This window comes from Mobula birostris, chromosome 1 (assembly GCF_030028105.1).
Source record: "Mobula birostris isolate sMobBir1 chromosome 1, sMobBir1.hap1, whole genome shotgun sequence".
NCBI lineage: Eukaryota > Metazoa > Chordata > Chondrichthyes > Myliobatiformes > Myliobatidae > Mobula > Mobula birostris.
In genome coordinates, this window is record NC_092370.1 from 147,258,118 (window position 1) to 147,278,148 (window position 20,031).

Below are 20,031 nucleotides of genomic sequence, written 5' to 3' on the forward strand. Positions count from 1 at the left end.
ATGACTATTAGGAACTAATCCACAGTTTATAGTACTGATACTGATAGTGGTACTGATAGTGTTGTAATTTGTTCTGTATTTCATTTAAATACACAGTTAAATGGAAGTTAGTCTTTTACAAACTTTTTAACTATTTCTATTAAACTTCAGCTAATTGGGGCAGCCACTAACAGGGCCAAGCAGCCACTTAACTGGGCCAAAATGTACTGGTCCTGAAGTGTTCCAATTAACTGGAACCCAATTTACATTTAAAACAGGAGTTCCCAACTTGGGGTCCACAGACCCCTCAGATAATGGTAGGAGTCCATGGCATTAAAAAGATTGATTTAAAGCAACAACTGATAGAATAATGAAATCAGAAGTCCATGCAATAAGAATAATTTTGAAGATTTAACCCCATTTTAATGAAAATAAATGAGACAGAAATTTTGAGGCATATAGGCATATGCATCTTTTTAGATCGAAACCCAGAAACTGTTGGCAGTTCTCTAAAGGATGCACTTGTTGCTGTGTTGATTGACATAATCAACACAGAAAATCAACGTTTTTATGCCTGATTCTCACTGTAGAAAGCATTGTTGAATGAGGTGTAATTAAATTTATAGAGTGGAATACAACATCATAATTATATTTGAACAACCTCTCTGGGCTTAAAAATGTATACATATGGTTTAATTCCCTCAACAATTATTCCGCTGTTTCATGAATTTTAAAACAGTTAAATTAAATATATCCAAAATTTTCATGTTTAATTTTAACCATGTCTACATTTCAATCTTTCAGTAACATAATCTTTTTAACTATAGCTTTTTTTACTTCCCATGTTGCTGGGACTGGATGGCCTGAATTATGAGGAGACACTGGAGAGGCTGCGACCATTTTCTCTGGAGTGCGGGTGAGTGATCTTGTAGAGGCTTATAAAATCAGAGATAAGGTGGATGGAGGAGTGTAAAGCTAGAAGCCATAAGTTTAAACAGAGTAAAAATTAAAAATTTCCTCTCTCATCTTACGAGGGTAATGGGAATATGGATCGAGCTACCAGGAGAAGTGGTAGATGTGGGTGCAATTATAACATTTTAAATATATTTAGACAAGTACATGGATAGGGAAAAAATTAGATGAATATGGGCCAAATGCAAGAAATCAAGACTAGCTCAGGAAGGAACCTTGGTCAACACGAACAAGTTGGACTAAAGCCGTGCTTTGACTCTACAGGCAGAATTCTTACATCTGATTGGTTGATGAGCTTGATCATTGATAAAGAGATTGCTGGTGAATGATGTATATTTGAAAAAAGCTGGTTTCCAATTGCAATTCCCACAGGAAAAGGAAAATTCATACCAAAGACCACAGCTGAGATGTGAGCTCAATTGAAATGATAACCATGATCACTGCCGCTTCCCTATCAACCCCAGACATCCAAAATAATTGTATTTCATCTGAATGCTTGCTTATTAAATGCAAACAAGTGAAAATACAATGCAAGAAAATGGTGAATATGCTTACTCTAGAGTTACTGATACAAAACATAAAGTGCATCAACATAGAAACCAAATGATAAAAATTGGCCTTATTTTAATATAATGAAGCATATATAAAAAGTGATTTACTTGCTCAAAAACCTTTATTATTGTTACTTACAGAGTATCTAGGATCTGTGTGCACAGTATCTTCCAAATTCAGATTGTGCAATTCTTACATAGTACACAAATGACAATGCCAAAGGCATAGAATTAGAGAATTTGGCACCTCCAAGAAGAGGGAAATCTTGATTAGGTTCCTCCATTCTATGGCCGTAGATACAAGGTTACAAGGGGTGAGTTAAGAGCAGAATTTATCTTTTTACTCTATCCCCCAATGCAAACCTGCTACTGCCATCTACTTCGTGAAGTGCGTGCGTGCGCGTGTTTATGCAGATTTCCAATTTGCTGAAAGCTATCTGGTAGAGATAACAGGCCAAGAGCAGGTTTTCCTACTGTGGAAATAAGTATTGAATTTTGTATTTTTTTGTAACCATTTGATGTGACAAAATGGAGTCGTAGAGAATCACAGAGTGCTAAACTAATATGTTGCAATATATGTATGTGACTGCAAGAAATGTGCCTACTAAAGGAATACGTGACTGCGAGCACCCAATGTACTGAACATTGTGCGGTACCTTGTCAGGTTTCTGAAATTCAAGGAACTACATCTTACCAGCATTAACCATGAATCAGATAAAATCAAAGAAATACAACTTCACTTAATTATGACTTCAGGATCCTCACTCAACAAAGCAAGATTCCACTAAATTTTGTCTTGTCATGGGTAAAATTGGACGAATTTGTGGTGAAATCTTTACTATCTTATGTGATGCAAATCCACCTATTCATAGGGGGTAAGATTAAACAGTTATTTCAATGTAAAGTCAAATACTGAATGCAAATTTATGAGTATAACATTGCAATTAAAACAGAGGAATAAACTCGACACATAGAAAAAGTCTTAAAAAATATTCTCCAATAAAAATTAAAAGCTGGAAAAACGAGGAGGATTCATTCTGCATAAAAGTTAATTTTCAGTACCAGGAAATCCATTTGTAGAAATCAAAACTATAACATTGAAAATTTGCCTCTTCCAGAATGAATGCTTGTGTTTTGTGGATATCTTGGGCCATAACTTCACATACTTCTTGCATTACAGTAATATTTTTTTTTCAGCGAGGCAGGAATGTGGAAAGCTTTTCAAGGAGCAGTTTTAAAATTGAATAACAAACTGCAGATTTTTCATTTATGTAGTTTTACCATAACTCAGGATTATTACATCATAAAGCATTCCCCACTAAAGTAAAGCAAACTGTTTTAATTACTGTTTATTTATAGATAAAAGTAAGATTTCAAGACCAGCAGCAAAGTTTTGATGCTTACCTATAAGAGGATGCTTCAATATGTCTTGTTCAGGAGAAATTGTTCATACAAATCCTAAATATGCTGCAAAACCTTTTACAGAGTCTGTGAACAAGTATAATACTACCGCCATTACCTTCCAACACGCGTACATAAATCATACATAAATTATAAACCTTTCTGAGATAGAACAGAATCCTGAAGTGAAATTTTCTCAGGCTCTGATTTTGTGATCAGAAATAGCAGCATAGAAACAGAGCATATAAAAGTGAGAAATCTATGTTATTTTGAGTTTCATGTGGGCTAGATTACAATAAAATAAATTAACATCAAAATGGAATCAGAAGAATTTCAACAGAGATGGGGTAATTTAGTCCACTATCCCCTTTCAATTCAAATTTAATCTATATTCATGCCTCCTCATTGCCCCCTTCATTGCCCAGGGATTGTAGAGGGGCACTGTGACACAATTTTATTTTCACCATTCAGTTTGCAATACTTTTGAATTTCAAATTTATGGAAATACATATTGTTAATAGTGCAGCAATACCATTGAGGCATTGTGGACCTCTTGAATATGTAGTCCAATAGTCTATACCTGTATACATTGTACCAAAGGGAAAACAGTGCTTTATGGGAAAGGAATTTAGGTTCATTAGAATCAAAATCTACAGCAATAGAATTAAATATGAGATAAAAGAAAGAAAGCAAAATAATTATATTTTTATACAAGTTAAAATACCTATAAGCACAATGACAGCTTTAATAGTTTTCCTCCATACTCTCTGAAATCGTGTCATTTTGAAGACCACCGTTAATAGAGTGTTCAGTGTGTTATATAGAGCCTATATATATATATATATATATAAAAATTTAAATTCAGTAATGATCATATTTACATTCAGAACAGATAGCTCAAACCTGAGCATCCACAAAGTCCTGGAAGTGATGAATCACATAAATACTTGTCCTCTATCACAATTCGCAATTTCATGGTGAGTACCCTTTTCATTCTAACAACACTGTCGAGTCAGCGGTCATTCCTGGCGCAATGAGGAATACGGATGGGCATTCAAGCGGTGTTTCTGAAAATGAGTTGGCAACTTGATAAAAATGCAATGTGCTGAACAACACAATATGCATGCAACAGTTAAAACCAATCAACCCAACAAAGAACTTGTTCACTAAAAGCTCTAAAGTTGGTGCAAAAGTAGTCATTTAGTTTCAGGCAAATAAATAAATAAATAAATAAATGGAGGCACCAAGAACATCTCCAGAATCCAACATAAAAGAGCCAAAATCCAAGACTGAAGCTTCAGTCATAACTACTAAATTGATGATCCATCTCAGCCTCCTCATGAGGACCCTCCTCCTCTACTCTTGAGTCCAGTCCAGTCCAGCAATGGAGCAAGACTATGATACCCCAAAACATCTTGGCTGTAATATGAAGATTTGCACTCCAAAGCCATTACGCCTCTAATAAAGCTGTTCCAATATAGTTACAATCTTAGTATCTAGTTGAATTAATAGGTCATTGCCCAGATATGTCTTGTCCATCAAATGGAGGATAAATCCATTCTGATTTATTACAATCCCGTCGGGCAATCAATCATCAGCAAAGTGATGGAAAATGTCATCCTCTGTGCTCTCAAGAGGCACTTACTTGCTCATCAATAATAGATTCACTAATGTTCACCTTGAACTCTGCCAAAGCCATTCAGCTCCAGACTTCATGAAGTTCCAAATGTGGACACGAGCGGAGTTTCAAATGTGGACACATGCTGAGTTCCAAAGGTGAGTTGATGATGATATCAAAGTAGCATTCAATGTTAAAAAGTCCTGATAAATCTAAATGAAAAAAAAATTGCTACAGCAGATCAACAATATGGCAATATATCTGAGCGGTCCTTAATGTGTTTCGAAATTTTTTAATTTTTCTCATATTCTCACTACTCCTGTATGCTTTTTTGAGGTGGTAGTAAGGCGACTCACTAAAAAAAAGGGCATAGTCAAAATGTAACGTTACAAATGTATCACAATGTTACATCATACGCACTCATGTGCCTGTTATGTGGCTCTCCCAAGAGGCATGGGATCTGCCAGATAGCCTGTCAAATTAGAAACTTAGATAGAAACACAGACCCTTACCTGAGAAATTACCTAGGGTTACCCATAGCCCTCTATTTTTCTAAGGTCCATGTACCTATCCAAGAGTCTCTTAAAAGACCCTATTTGTATCCGCTTCCACCACTGTCGCCGGCAGCCCATTCCACGCAGTCACCACTCTCTGCGTAACAAAACCAAATTCTGAGATGTTCGACCGACTTAGTGGTAACGGATGAGGTGCATGCAGAGTTTAAGTAGTTAAATATCAAATCCGGTGCTCCAGCCCTATATTTTGACATCATTATTAGGCTTTATCAGTTCTGAAAACCTGAGTCCATATCATAACATCTCATTCATTGATTTTAAAATCTTAGTTTGAATTACGTTGAATTTTAATTATTAAAACAAGATTTCCTCTTTTCACACCCAAAAACTTAATTGTTTTGTTTTAGTTTTATGTCAGTTTGATTCTCTGATTATAAAAGAAACACCAAAACTCATAGGAATTCTGAAATCAAGCTGCTAAAAAGTTTGAACTTCCAAAATTTCTGTTACGCTGTACATTTTCTTTCCAATCTGATCCATTTCAATCACTCCATCCTCCTCCAGGGTCCTAGTTACCATCAACTTCACCAATTGATTTTACAAATAGTTTGGCAGAAAGTCAAGGACCACAAAATACACATAGGGCTGCCACTGTAACTTAACTAACTAAAACTCAATACATCTTACCCAGGAAAGCATAGGTGCAAGTCCAAAGGGAAGGCGAGGGCACTTACTGCAGAATCTGATGATGTTCCTTATCAAGAAACACCCAAGATTTAAGCAGCTAAATAGAAAAACCCCTGTACCCATTGCAATTTTCACGTTCCTTCTCTCTGGAAATTCTAAACAACAGTTGCAGCAGCATTTACCAGAACAGCTCACTAGCCAGAGTCCTCTCAAAGTACCCTGCCCCTAATGTAATTACCCAAAACTGGAAATATGTCAGAAAATGCTCCAAGATTCTCCTGACAACCTTTACATTTCTTTCTTTTACTCTGCTCAGACAGTAGTGTAAGGGTGGTATGGTAGAGCAGCCGTTAGCTTAACGCTGTTACAGTGCCAGCTGTAAGATCATGGTTCAATTCACCACTGTTTGTGAGGAGTTTGTACAATCACCCCATGATCCCGTGAGATTCCTCTGGGCATACTGATTTCCACCACATTCCAGAGACGTACAAGTTAGGGTGAGTGAACTGTGCACATACTAGAAGCCTGGCAAGTCTTTTGAGCCACCCCCAGCACATCTCCCACTGTGCTGGTACTTGATGCAAACAATGCATTTCATTGTATGTTTCGATGCACATGTGACAAATAAAGCTAATCTTTAAATTTAAAAATGCAAACACGAGGAAATCTGCAGATGCTGGAGATGTCCTCCTTTTTTAAAGAAAGGGGCTTCCCTTCCTCCACCATAAACTCTGCTCTCAAACGCATTGCTCCCATTTCACGCACATCTGCTCTCACTCTATCCTCCCACCACCCCACTAGGAATAGGGTTCCCCTTGTCCTCACCTACCACCCCACCAGTCTCCGGGTCCAACATATAATTCTCCGTAACTTCCGCCACCTCCAACGGGATCCCACCACTAAGCATATCTTTCCCTCCCACCCTTGCTTTCCACAGGGATCGCTCCCTATGCAACTCCCTTGTCCATTCGTACCCCCCATCCCTCCCCACCGATCTCCCTCCTGGCACTTATCCTTGTAAGCGGAACAAGTGCTACACATCCCCTTACACCTCCTCCCTCACCACCATTCAGGGCCCCAAACAGTCCTTCCAGGTGAGGCAACACTTCACCTGTGAGTCGACTGGGGTGATATACTGCGTCCGGTGCTCCCGATGTGACCTTCTATATATTGGCGAGACCCGACGCAGACTGGGAGATCATTTTGCTGAACACCTACGCTCTGTCCGCCAGAGAAAGCAGGATCTCCCAGTGGCCACACATTTTAATTCCATGTCCCATTCCCATTCTGATATGTCCATCCACGGCCTCCTCTACTGTAAAGATGAAGCCACACTCAGGTTGGAGGAAGAACACTTCATATTCCGTCTGGGTAGCCTCCAACCTGATGGCATGAACACTGACTTCTCCAACTTCCGCTAATGCCTTACCTCCCCCTCGTACCCCATTCGTTATTTATTTATATACACACACATTCTTTTCCTCTCTCTCCTTTTTCTCCCTCTGTCCCTCTCACTCTACCCCTTGCCCATCCTCTGGGCTCCCCCCCCCCCCGCTTTTCTTTCTCTCTAGGCCTCCTGTCCCATGATCCTCTCATATCCCTTTTGCCAATCAACTGTCCAGTTCTTGGCTCCATTCCCCCCCCCCCCACCAACACCACACCCCCCCCAGTCTTCTCCTATCATTTCGGATCTCCCCCTCCCCGTCTCAAATCTCTTACTAGCTCTTCTTTCAGTTAGTCCTGACGAAGGGTCTCGGCCCAAAACGTCGACTGTTCCCCTTTCTAGAGATGCTGCCTGGCCTGCTGCGTTCACCAGCAACTTTTATGTCTGTTGCTAATCTTTAAATCGCTATCTCACATTTGCAATTTTCCAATGGTCCATTCATCTCCTGAGGATCAAAGAGAAGCACTGCTCTGTAACCAGCATTTGAATTAAATTTTTTTCTTGCCAGATGGCCTGGAGATCATCTCCTTACTTCCTTCATCCTGTCTCACGTAAAAACAATGATAATTTGTGTACTTCCAGCCAGCAGCTGACACTGCTGATACTGCACACTACTTGGTTACAAAATGTACAGTTATGTGCAAAATATCAAATTTTCAAACAGGACAGTCATGAGTTTTAGATAATTAGTTTAAGTGTAAACAATTCTAAATCTGTATTGAAGTTAACAGTGATAATTAAAAGAATGCGTGTCTACCCTGATGTTTCTGCATGTTCAGTTTCTGTAGCAAAGAAAGGGTGGCAGAGCAGCTAATGAAGCTGCTGACTGGCATCTCCATTGATCCGAGTTCTCAATAACCTCGGGGGCTGTCTGTGTGGAGTTCACATTTTCTCCTTGCCACTGCACAGATGCTCTGGTTTCCTCCCACATCCTGGTTGATGGTTGGTAGATTAACTGGCCACTGTAAATTGCCCTGGTACGAGGGTGGATGGTAGAATATGGGACATGCAGGAAGAAAACAAAATGTGAATAGAGAAGATTCTGTAGATGTTGGAAATCCAGAATAACATGCACAAAATGCTGGAGGAATTCCGCAGTTCAGGCAGCATCTAGGTAAAGGAATAAACAGTTGACATTTTGGGTCAAGACACTTCATCAGGACAAAATGTGATTAGTGTAACTTGGTGCTTGAGCATTGTCACTGTCTTGGTGGGCCAATGTGTCTATGTCTGCATGCATGAATCTACATTGCCAGCTGGAGGTGGCCCATGGGTCAAATGTTTTCAGGACCGACCAAGAAGACAGGACAAGACAGACAGAGATAGATAAGAGTTATTGGGAGGTAGTCACACCGAAAAGACAGGAGGTAGGCAACTGGGTGACTGTCAGGAGATGGAGGGGGAGCAGGCAGAGAGAGCAGAGCACCCCTGTGGCCATTCCCATCAACAATAAGTATACCGTTTTGGATACTGTTGGTGGGGATGACCTACCAGGAACAAGTTGCAGTGGTCCTGTCTCTGGCACTGAGGTTGGACCCTCGACTCAGAAGGGGAGGAGGGAAGAGAGGACAGTGGCAGTGATAGGGGATTCTATAGTCAGGGGGGCAGATAGGAGATTTTGTGGGGTAGATCGGGAGTCTTGGATGGTATGTTGCCAGACCTCCCTGGTGCCGGGGTCCAGGACATCTCAGATCGGGTGCAGGTTATTCTCGAGAGGGAGGGCAAGAATCCAGATGTTGTGGTCCATGTAGGGACCAATGACATGGGTAGGAAGAGTGAGGGGGTCCTGTGTAGAGAGTTCAGGGAGTTAGGTGCGAAGCTGAAGGGCAGGACCTCCAGGGTAACAATCTCCGGATTGCTACCTGTGCCACGTGCGAGTGAGGCGAGGAACAGAAGGATTATACAGATCAATACGTGGCTAAGAGGATGGTGCAGGAGGGAGGGCTTCAGGTTTTTAGATAACTCGGCTTTGTTCCAGGGAAGGTGGGATCTGTTCCGATGGGATGGTTTACACCTGAACTGGAGGTGGTACTAACATTCTTGCAGGAAAGTTTGCTAGTGCTGCTTCGGGGGGGGGGGGGGGTTAAACTAAATTTGCAGGGGGCAGGGATCCAGAATGTGAGAGAGGATACCGAGATGAAGTATAAAGGACAGGTGGGGACTGCACGGTTCCAGAATATTAAGTGTGAAGTAGAGAAAGGTGAGGCGGAATGAGTGAGGAGGATACATGTGCAGAGGGATGGTCTGACGGAGCATGGAGTTAAATGTGCAGAAAGAGTAAGTAAATTTAAGAAGGACAACAAAATTCAAGGGGCGTATAGCCCGGTGAGAGTTCGGGGAGCTGGGTTATGCACAATAGGTAGCGATTTAAACAGAGAGAGGAGAAATGGGTTAAAAATTCTATATCTGAATGCACGAAGTGTCAGAAATAAGGTGGATGAGTTTGAAGCTCAGGTGCGAATGGGTAACTATGATGTTGTTGGGATAACGGAGACATCGCTGCAGGGGGATCAGACCTGGGAATTGAATGTACAAGGGTATATGTGCTATCGAAGGGACAGAAAGGTGGGCAGAGGGGGTGGGGTGGCCCTGTTGCTGAGGAATGAGATTCAGTCCCTTGCAAGGGGGGGACATAGAATCAGGAGAAGTAGAGTCAGTGTGGATAGAACTGAGGAACAGTGAGGGCAAAAAGACCCTAATAGGTGTTATCTACAGGCCCCCAAACAGTAGCATGGATATTGGGTGCAAGTTGAATAGGGAGTTAACAATGGCATGTGGCAAAGGAAATGTCGCAGTAGTCATGGGGGATTTCAACATGCAGGTGAACTGGGAAAATCAGGTTGGTACTGGACCCCAGGATAGGGACTTTGTTGAGTGCCTACGGGATGCATTTTTGGAGCAGCTTCTACGAGAGCCGACCAGGGATAAGGCTATTCTGGATTTAGTGTTGTGCAATGAACAGGACTTGATAAGTGATCTTGAAGTAAAGGAGCCATTAGGAGATAGTGACCATAATATGATAAGTTTTTATCTGCAAGTTGAGAGGGATAAGGGCAGATCAGAAGTGTCAGTATTGCAGTTGAACAAAGGAGACTATGGAGCCATGAGGGAGGAGCTGGCCAAAGTTGACTGGTCGGATATCCTAGCAGGAAAGACAGTGGAACAGCAATGGCAGGTATTCTTGGGAATAATGCACAAGGTGCAAAATCAGTTCATCCCCCAGAGAAGGAAGGATTCAAAGGGGGGAAAGTGGCCACAGTGGTTGACAAAGGAAGTCAGAGACAGCATAGCATTAAAAAAGTATAACAGAGCTAAGGTGAGTGGGAAGACGGATGATTGGCAAATTTTTAAGGAGCAACAGAACTTAGCTGAAAAGGCAATACGGGGAGAAAAAATGAGGTATGAACGCAAGCTAGATAGGAATATAAAGGAGGATAGCAGAAGTTTTTTTTTTAGGTATGTGAAGAGAAGGAAGATAGTTAAGAACAATGTTGGGCCCTTGAAGAATGAATTGGGAGAAATTGTTATGGGAAACAGAGAAATGGCAGACGAATTTAATAAGTACTTTGGATCTGTCTTCACTAGGGAAGACACAAGCAATCTCCCAGGTGTATGGATGGGCCAAGGACATAGGGTAACAGAGGAGCTGAAACAGATTGACATTAGGAAGGAAACGGTGATGAGTAGACTGATGGGACTAAAGGCTAACAAATCCCCAGGTCCAGATGGTCTGCATCCTAGGGTACTAAAGGAGGTGGCTCTGGAAATTGCGGATACATTGGTGATCATTTTCCAATGTTCCTTAGATTCAGGATCAGTTCCTGAGGATTGGCGAATGGCTAATGTTATCCCACTTTTTAAGAAAGGAGGGAGGGAGAAAACAGAGAACTATCGCCCTGTTAGCCTAACATCAGTAGTGGGGAAGATGCTAGAGTCTATTATTAAAGATGAAATAGCGGCATATCTTGATAGCAGTGATAGGATTGGGCTGAGCCAGCATGGATTTACCAAGGGCAAATCATGATTGACTAATCTATTGGAGTTTTTCGAGGATGTAACCAGGAAGATAGCCACGGGAGATCCAGTGGATGTGGTGTACCTTGACTTTCAGAAGGCATTTGATAAGGTACCACATAGGAGATTGGTGGGTGAAATCAGAGTTCATGGCATTGGGGGGAGGATATTGACATGGATAGAAAACTGGTTGGCAGATAGAAAGCAAAGGGTAGCAGTGAATGGGTGTTTCTCGGAATGGCAGGTGGTGACTAGTGGGGTGCCACAGGGCTCGGTATTGGGACCACAGCTGTTTACGATTTACATCAATGATTTAGAGGAAGGCATTGTGAATAACATCAGCAAGTTTGCTGATGATACTGAGCTGGGTGGCAGTGTGACATGTGATGAGGATGTTAGGAGAATTCAAGGTGACTTGGATAGGCTGGGTGAGTGGGCAGAAACTTGGCAGATGGCGTTTAATGTGAACAATTGTGAGGTTATTCACTTTGGGAGCAAGAACAGGAAGGCAGATTATTATCTGAACGGTGTGGAGTTAGGTAAGGGAGAAATACAAAGAGATCTAGGAGTACTTGTTCATCAGTCTCTGAAGGTGAATGAGCAAGTGCAGCAGGCAGTGAAGAAGGCTAATGGAATGTTGGCCATTATTACAAAGGGTATTGAGTACAAGAGCAAGGAAATCCTTTTGCCTTTGTACAGGGCCCTGGTGAGACCACACCTGGAGTATTGTGTGCAGTTTTGGTCTCCAGGATTAAGGAAGGACATCCTGGCTGTGGAGGAGGTGCAGCGTAGGTTCATTAGGTTAATTCCTGGGATGTCCGGACTGTCTTACGCAGATAGGTTAGAGAGACTGGGCTTGTAAACGCTGGAATTAAGGAGATTGAGGGGGGATCTGATTGAGACATATAAGATTATTAAGGGATTGGACAAGATAGAGGCAGGAAATATGTTCCAGATGCTGGGAGAGTCCAGTACCAGAGGGCATGGTTTAAGAATAAGGGGTAGGTCATTTAGGACAGAGTTGAGGAGGAACTTCTTCTCCCAGAGAGTTGTGGAGGTGTGGAACACGCTGCCTCAGAAGGCAGTGGAGGCCAATTCTCTGGATGGTTTCAAGGAGGAGTTAGATAGGTATCTTATGGATAAGGGAATCAAGGGTTATGGGGACAAGGCAGGAACCGGGTATTGATAGTAGATGATCAGCCATGATCTCAGAATGGTGGTGCAGGCTCGAAGGGCCGAATGGTCTACTTCTGCACCTATTGACAACCAGCAACATAATAACTGGACTATCTCAAAGTTTTCCTACATGTTGGAATTGGAAAATTTATTGTTCACCATTGTTAGATCTAATTCCTGAAACTTCCTGCTCTGCATTATGAGATTTCCTTGCAGTTGTTATGTAGAGCAGTTAAACATAAGCAATAATTGCTCAGCTTGCCAGTAATATCTATATCGTATAAATGAATAAAAATAAATCTTAGTAAATACATTCTGTAATTTCTTCAGAGCCACAGAAGTCGTAAGCATCTATTTCTAAAAGGCTTATGGGAAAATGATACAAACTTCTGAAATCAGTACCAGTTTACAATTCATATAAATATAGAAAGATCCCTTTTCCAGAAAAAGATGCTTTTTAAAAAACATACTAATAATGGGTTCATACCAATATTATTTTTCCCATTGGTTAAAGAAGTACAGCACTAAATCTTATACTACACAATACTTTAAATATTTTACCTAATTCTCTATAAGTATTAGAAGTTCAACAGTGGGTAAGCATTTCAGAGGTACACTCCAAAATGGAATGTCACCAAATGAAAGCATTCATTGGCAACGGGTCTACAATTAACATCAATAAAATGGTAGTGTCTGAATTTCTCTCCCAAATACTAACTGCAAGCAGAGCAGTCAGTACCCAAATTAACTGCAATTACTACTACAGGCAAAGCACAAAGTATCTAATTTCACTCCCTAATTCCTATTTCATGTGTTTGAACTTGTGAAGTGGGAATTCTTGGCAACCTACCAATGCTCATCCCAGTGCCGCTCCCAACTAAATAGGACACAGGATAGAGTCACTCACCTTCTCAAGTCTCTCGTCACATACAGCCAGACTTGATTAAAATGGCCAAATTTCCCTTCAATTGAAGGACATGAGTGAAACAGACTGGGTTGCAGAACAATTGACTCATTTCATTGAAAAAGACTGCACTTTTTAATTTCAAATTTATTTACTTACAGGATTAATTAGCAGCATGATGGGATTCAAACCAATGTCTCTGGATCAATAGTCCAGGCCTCTGGACACTAGCCCATAGAATTAAAAGAAGCACTACTGTAACTTCATAAAATAAAAATTGTAAGCAGGGCTGAATTCCCAATCTGGACTCATTCAAAAATATTAATTTGTTGAATTATATTCTCTAAATTTTCTACATAATAAAAGCTGTCTCCTTTCGGCTTCTGGTACTTGTGTACTACACTGCTTTTTCATGGAAGGAACAAAGTGGTATTTTTGATAACATAACTATCGAATGCATTTAAAAACACTTATAAAGTGTTTCAGATCAGGTCAGTCTTCAATTACAATAATGTATGAGTTTCATAAGCTGTTTATATTCTATATTTGGAAAAAATCAACTACTTATAGAACCCTATTTTCAGAACTAGATCAGCTAAAACTATTGAGAAAACAAGGAGGAATTTGATTCTATCTATAACCAAAAGAGACTTACTCTTAGCAAAAAGAGAAAAAAAAAGTGTAGACATGAGGGAGTGATAATGTCTAGCCGAAGGCATCTGTTGTAAAACAAATCACTGAGCTGCTAAATCGGCTATATCAATGCTCTATCAGTGTCTGTGTTCCAAACAAATCAGAACACAAGAAGGCGAAGATTTGGGTCAATAAGCTTAGGTGATTTACACATATAACTCCTCGAGCAAGGTAGAAACAAAGTCATATTGGCTTTTTTTTTTGCAGCTTTGTGCACCCAGCTTCTGTCAGTCCAAGGAGAACTCCAAATGTTAATATAATATGCTCTGTAACTCAGATAATTTAAAGAGCTCAAATTCATAATCCTCACAAAATGTAAAGTGGCTTTGAAGATTTTGATATTAAACGACACAAAGGCAAAGTGATCAAGGCACAGGCACTGAGTATTGATGCTACTAGACGGATTCACACATTGGCATGGGATCTATCATTACAGCTGCTTAAGAAAGACAGAAGAATATTGACTGAAAAGGTTTGAAGGCCAGACAAAAACTGGTGCCTGATTAGAAAATGTATGACATGAACCATTGAAAGCTATCTGATGAAGAACCTGCAGCAAGGAATTAAGGCAAAGTGGAAAAGTGTCATATAGAAAAGCTTAATTACTCTAAAAATATTAAAGAAGAACAGAAATATCTTGACTATTATCATGTGTTTTATTAGGAATATTAAAACAATGAAGACAGCGAATTAGATTCCAACAACCGTTATGAGTTGAAAGTCATGAAATTCTATCATATACAGTACGGCAATATTTTCTGTGCACTACCGAAATGAATTTTATCAAAAACACAGCAGTGTTAGCACAAACACGAGGAATTCTGCAGATGCTGGAAATTCAAGCAACACACATCAAAGTTGCTGGTGAACGCAGCAGGCCAGGCAGCATCTCTAGGAAGAGGTACAGTCGACGTTTCAGGCCAAGACCCTTCGTCAGGGCTAACTGAAGGAAGTTAGTAAGAGATTTGAAAGAGAATACAAGGAATAACATGAACAAAGTGGATGAGCTTAGAGTGTGGATCAGTACTTGGAGCTATGATGGTGTGGCTCAGGGGCAGGAACGACTACGTAGAGTGCTGGGCTTTAGATGTTTCAGAAAGGATAGGGAGGGAGGCAAAAGAGGTGGGGAGGTGGCACTGTTGATCAGAGATAGTGTCAAGGCTGCAGAAAAGGAGAAAGTCATGGAAGGATTGTCTATGGAGTCTCTGTAGGTGGAAGATAGGAATAGGAAGGGGTCAATAACTCTACTGTTTTTTTTTTATTGACCACCCAATAGTAACAGTGACATCGTGGAGCAGATAGGGAGACAGATTCTGGAAAGATGTAATAATAACAGGGTTGTTGTGGTGGGACAATTTCAATAGGCATGTCCCTGGACCGAGGGGTTCAGATGGGGTAGAGTTTGTTAGGTGTGTTCAGGAAGGTTTCCTGACACAATATGTACATAAGCCTACAAGAGCAGAGGCTGTACTTGATCTGGTACTGGGAAATGAACCTGGTCAGGTGTCAGGTCTCTCAGTGGGAGTGAATTTTGGAGATAGTGATCATAATTCTATCTCCTTTACAATAGCATTGGAGAGGGATAGGAACAGACAAGCTAGGAAAGCGTTGAATTGGAGTAGGGGAAATATGAGGCTACCAGGCAGAAACTTGGAAGCATAAATTGGGAATGGATGTTCTCAGGGAAACGTATGGAAGAAATGTGGCAAATGTTCAGGGGATATTTGCATGGAGATCTGCATAGGTACGTTCCAATGAGACAGGGAAAGGATGGTAGGGTACAGAAACTGTGGTGTACAAAGGCTGTTGTAAATCTAGTCAAGATGAAAAGATTATGAAAGGTTAAAAAAACTAGGTAATAATTGAGATCTAGAAGATTATAAGACTAACAAGAAAGAGTTTAAGAAAGAAATTAGAAGAGCCAGAAGGGGCCATGAGAAGGCCTTGGTGAACAGGATTAAGGAAAACCCTAAGACATTCTACAAGTATGTGAAGAGCTAGAGGATAAGATGTGAGAGAATAGGACCAATCAAGTGTGACAATGGAAAAGTGTGTATGGAACCGGAGAAGATAGCAGAGGAAAAGGATCGACGATTGTAGTGGACTGAAAAGCTTGAGCATGTAGATATTAAGAAAGAGAATGTGCTGGAGCTTTTGGAAAGCATCAAGTTGGATAGGTCACTGGAACCGGACGAGATGTACCCCAGGCTACTGTGGGAGGCAAGGGAGGAGATTGCTGAGTCGCTGGTCATTGCATTATCGATGGGGACATGAAAGTTACAAATGTTGTTCCCTTATTCAAGAAGCAAAGTAGAGATAGCCCAGGAAATTATAGACCAGTGAGTCTTACTTCAGTGGTTGGTAAGTTGATGGTGAAGATCCTGAGACATTTGGAGAGGCATAATATGATTAGGAATAGTCAGCATAGCTTTGTCAAAGGCAGGTCATGCCTTACAAGCCTGATTGAATTTTGAGGAGGTGACTAATCACATTGATGAAGGTAGAGCAGTAGATGTAATGCATATGGATTTCAGCAAGGCATTTGATAAGGTACCCTATGCAAGGCTTACTGAGAAAGTAAGGAGGCATGGGATTCAAGGGGACATTGCTCTGTGGATCCAGAATTGGCTTGCCCACAGAAGGCAAAGAGTGGTTGTAGACGGGTCATATTCTGCATGGAGGTCGGTGACCAGTGGAGTGCCTCAGGGATCTGTTCTGGTACCCCTTCTCTTTGTGATTTTTATAAATGACCTGGATGAGGAAGTAGAGGGATGGGTTAGTAAATTTGCTGATGACACAAAGGTTGGGAGTGTTGTGGATAGTGTGGAGGGCTGAAAGGTTGGGAGTGTTGTGGATAGTGTGGAGGGCTGTCAGAGGTTACAGCAGGACATCGATTGGATGCAAAACTCGGCTGAGAAGTGGCAGATGCAGTTCAACCCAGATAAGTGTGAGGTGGTTCATTTTGGTAGGTCAAATATGATGGCAGAATATAGTATTAATGATAAGACTCTTGGCAGTGTGGAGGATCAGAGGGATCATGGGGTCCGAGTCCACAGGACACTCAAAGCTGCTCTGCAGATTTGGGGGGGGGGGGGGGGGCGGTTAGGGAACGTCGAATGTCAACTCAGACCTTGAGAGGCCTGCATCAGGAAAAAGGCTTGCGCAGGTTGACTCTGTGGTTAAGAAGGCATACAGTGCATTGGTCTTAATCAACCGAGGGATTGAGTTCAAGAGCCGAGAGGTAATGTTACAGTTGTATGGGACCCTGGTCAGACCCCACTTGGAGTACTGTTCTCAGTTCTGGTCACCTCACTACAGTAAGGATATGGAAACCATAGAAAGGGTGCAGAGGAGATTTATAAGGATGTTGCCTGGATTGGGGAGCATGCCTTACAAGAACAGGTTGAGTGAACTTGGCCTTTTCTCCTTGGAGTAACGGAGGATGATAGGTGACTTGATAGAGGTGTATGAGATGATGAGAGGCATTGATCGTGTGGATAGTCAGAGGCTTTTTCCCAGGGCTGAAATGGCTAACACCAGAGGGCACTGTTTTAAGGTGCTTGGAAGTAGGTATAGAGGGGAGGTCAGGGGTAAGTTTTTTTACGCAGAGAGTGGTGGAATGGGCTGTCAGTGACTGTGATGGACGTGGATACAATAGGGTCTTTTAAGAGGCTCCTGGATATGTACATGGAGCTTAAAAAAATAGAGGGCTATGGGTAACGCTACATGATTTCTAAACTAAGTACATGTTCAGCACAGCATTGTGGGCCAAAGGGCCTGTATCGCGCTGTAGGTTTTCTATGTTTCTATGACTCTGTGGGTCTGTATTGAGTATTGGTTGCTAAGCTCCTGAGATGAAGATGAAGAAGTTGAAATAGGGCAGAGAGAAGCTGGAGATAAACCATATGAAAGTGAGAACAGGGTATATAGTTGGCAGCAAAGGTGGCAAAGCTTTAGATTTCTCAGAATTGGTAGAATCATGCATTATATAAACACTTTGTGCTTGCTGTAGGCTAACCATCTCAGCCTCAGGACTTTTCTGCTAGAGTCCTTGTCCACAGGACAATGTCGGGGCAATATGCTAGCCCACTGACTTCAGCTGCTTCACCATAAGACCTCAGTTTTGCTGATGACAATGCAATGTTTGATTCAATTTCCTATGACTCAGTTAACAGAACAGTTCTTTCTCACATGTAACAAGATGCAGGCAACATTTAGGCACTGGCTGCCAAATTGCAAAGTATTTCTTACTACACACAAGTAATTGGCATTGATCACTAACAAGAAACAATCAACCCATTTTCCCTTGATGTTCAACTGTTTTAGCACCAGCAGTTCCCCTGCTATCAATAACCCCAGGGTCAGCAGTGACTGCAAGCTTTGCAGTAACCACATAAATACTGCATCTCCAAGAACTGGGTAAATGACTCCCCAAAGCCTTTTAGCAATTTGCAAATCAAGTATGTGGTGAAGTACTCTCCACCTCCTGGATCAGTACAGCTCCATCAATATTGAAGTAGCATGACGAAATGTTGGACAAAGCAGCTGAATTGACTCAACAAGGAGTTCCTCATAAAGGCAAGGCTACTCTGACAGCACCTCTACCACCTGGGAGGACAGTCAGCAAGCAGGTAGAATGAACAGAAACTGCACCTATCACTCTCTGTCAAAACTCATCCAAACAGGAAAAACTATTGCAAATTCTTCTTCTGCACCAGACGAGATCAACTTCCTGTAACTCTTTACTGTGAAAATATGTACATTCACCATATGATTACATCAGTTTAAGAATGCTGTCCAACACTATCTTCTCAAGGTCAAGTTCAAAAGGATATAAATCCCAGTGATGTTAACATATGACGAACTAACAAACAAATTCATGTGAGTAGGATCTAGTAGAACTGTGAGATAGTTGTTTTTTTCTCTATTTGAGATTATGAATTAGGCTTGTCAGATAATCAGAACTATAATTGCTCAGCTGAGTTATGTACCCCTGGATATTATATATGAAAAAAAGGAACATTCTATTTCACTAGCTATGCCTGTATTCACACATCAGTTTTTTAGCTAGCAAATGATGTTTGACTATTGTAAGTTCACCAGTCATTCACAATCATGTAATAGGCAAGACACTACCCAAAATGCAAAAGCTACAAGTTCTCAGCAAAGGATACAATTTGTACAAGCGTAGTACATAGTTATAGCGAGCCTGGTTTCAGGCATGACTATGTGAGGCAATGCACCAACCCAACAGACTTTTTAACGGAACAAGAGTGATAGATCAATGCATTATATAATATTGTAACAAGAAATGGAAAACAATCCAAATACTTTTCTATAATAAAGACTTTGTGTACTAGAGCAAAACTAAACACCACTGGACCACGAGCATTATTTATCATGGTAAAAAGGAGTTTCTCTGGTTACCTTTATCACAGTAATATTCTGTTTCTTCACAGCTGAGATGTTCTGACTCATACTCGGCTGAGAAGTTTTCTTCCTGAGTGTAGTCTCCTCCATTAATTGCATCATTTTCTTCAGACAAACATTCTTCTTCATCATCTTCAATTGTGTCTTCCAATGGTCCTATTAAAATAGTAAGAGGGTTCTTTGTAATATTGTGTGCACAGATCATTACTCTAAGAGCATCCATAAGAATGTATTTTCTTGTTTCATAGAATTCCTAACAGATTCAGCAATACAAATGAGGAATCCATAAACATTGCAACAGTGGTAGGGCAGAGTAGACCCCCTGCAACCCCCCAACCCCCAAGCTTTTTCTGACTTGCAGCAAATTTATACAACCAATAACTTTGTTCTAATATTTAAATCTTTCTGATTAACAAGATTTGGAATGTAAACTGCAGAAAAGATCTAATTTGTGTAATCTCTCCCAGTACTTCAACACTTGGAGTCCAGTAATCCAGTTTTCATTCTGGTAAAACTGTACTCTCCCTTAGTCCAATATTTCCATAATACCATAAAACAAGAGAGCAGAAATAGGCCACTTGGCCGATCAAGTTTGCTCTGCAATTGAATCATGGCTAATTTACTATCTCCCTCAACCCCATTCTCCT

At 41.0% G+C, this 20,031-nt stretch overlaps 1 protein-coding gene across 5 annotated transcripts in view; it reads right to left on the reverse strand.

Annotated features, from left to right (window-relative positions):
* zfpm2a (zinc finger protein, FOG family member 2a) overlaps nt 1-20,031 on the reverse strand; it is a 1,013,454-nt gene that overhangs the window by 739,430 nt on the left and 253,993 nt on the right. For all 5 annotated transcript variants that reach the window (XM_072263394.1, XM_072263386.1, XM_072263377.1 and 2 more), the window contains exon 2: nt 19,382-19,540. In XM_072263394.1, coding sequence (XP_072119495.1) covers nt 19,382-19,516 — 135 coding nt within the window. In that variant the 5' untranslated portion in view covers nt 19,517-19,540. The remainder of the gene's footprint in view (nt 1-19,381; nt 19,541-20,031) is intronic.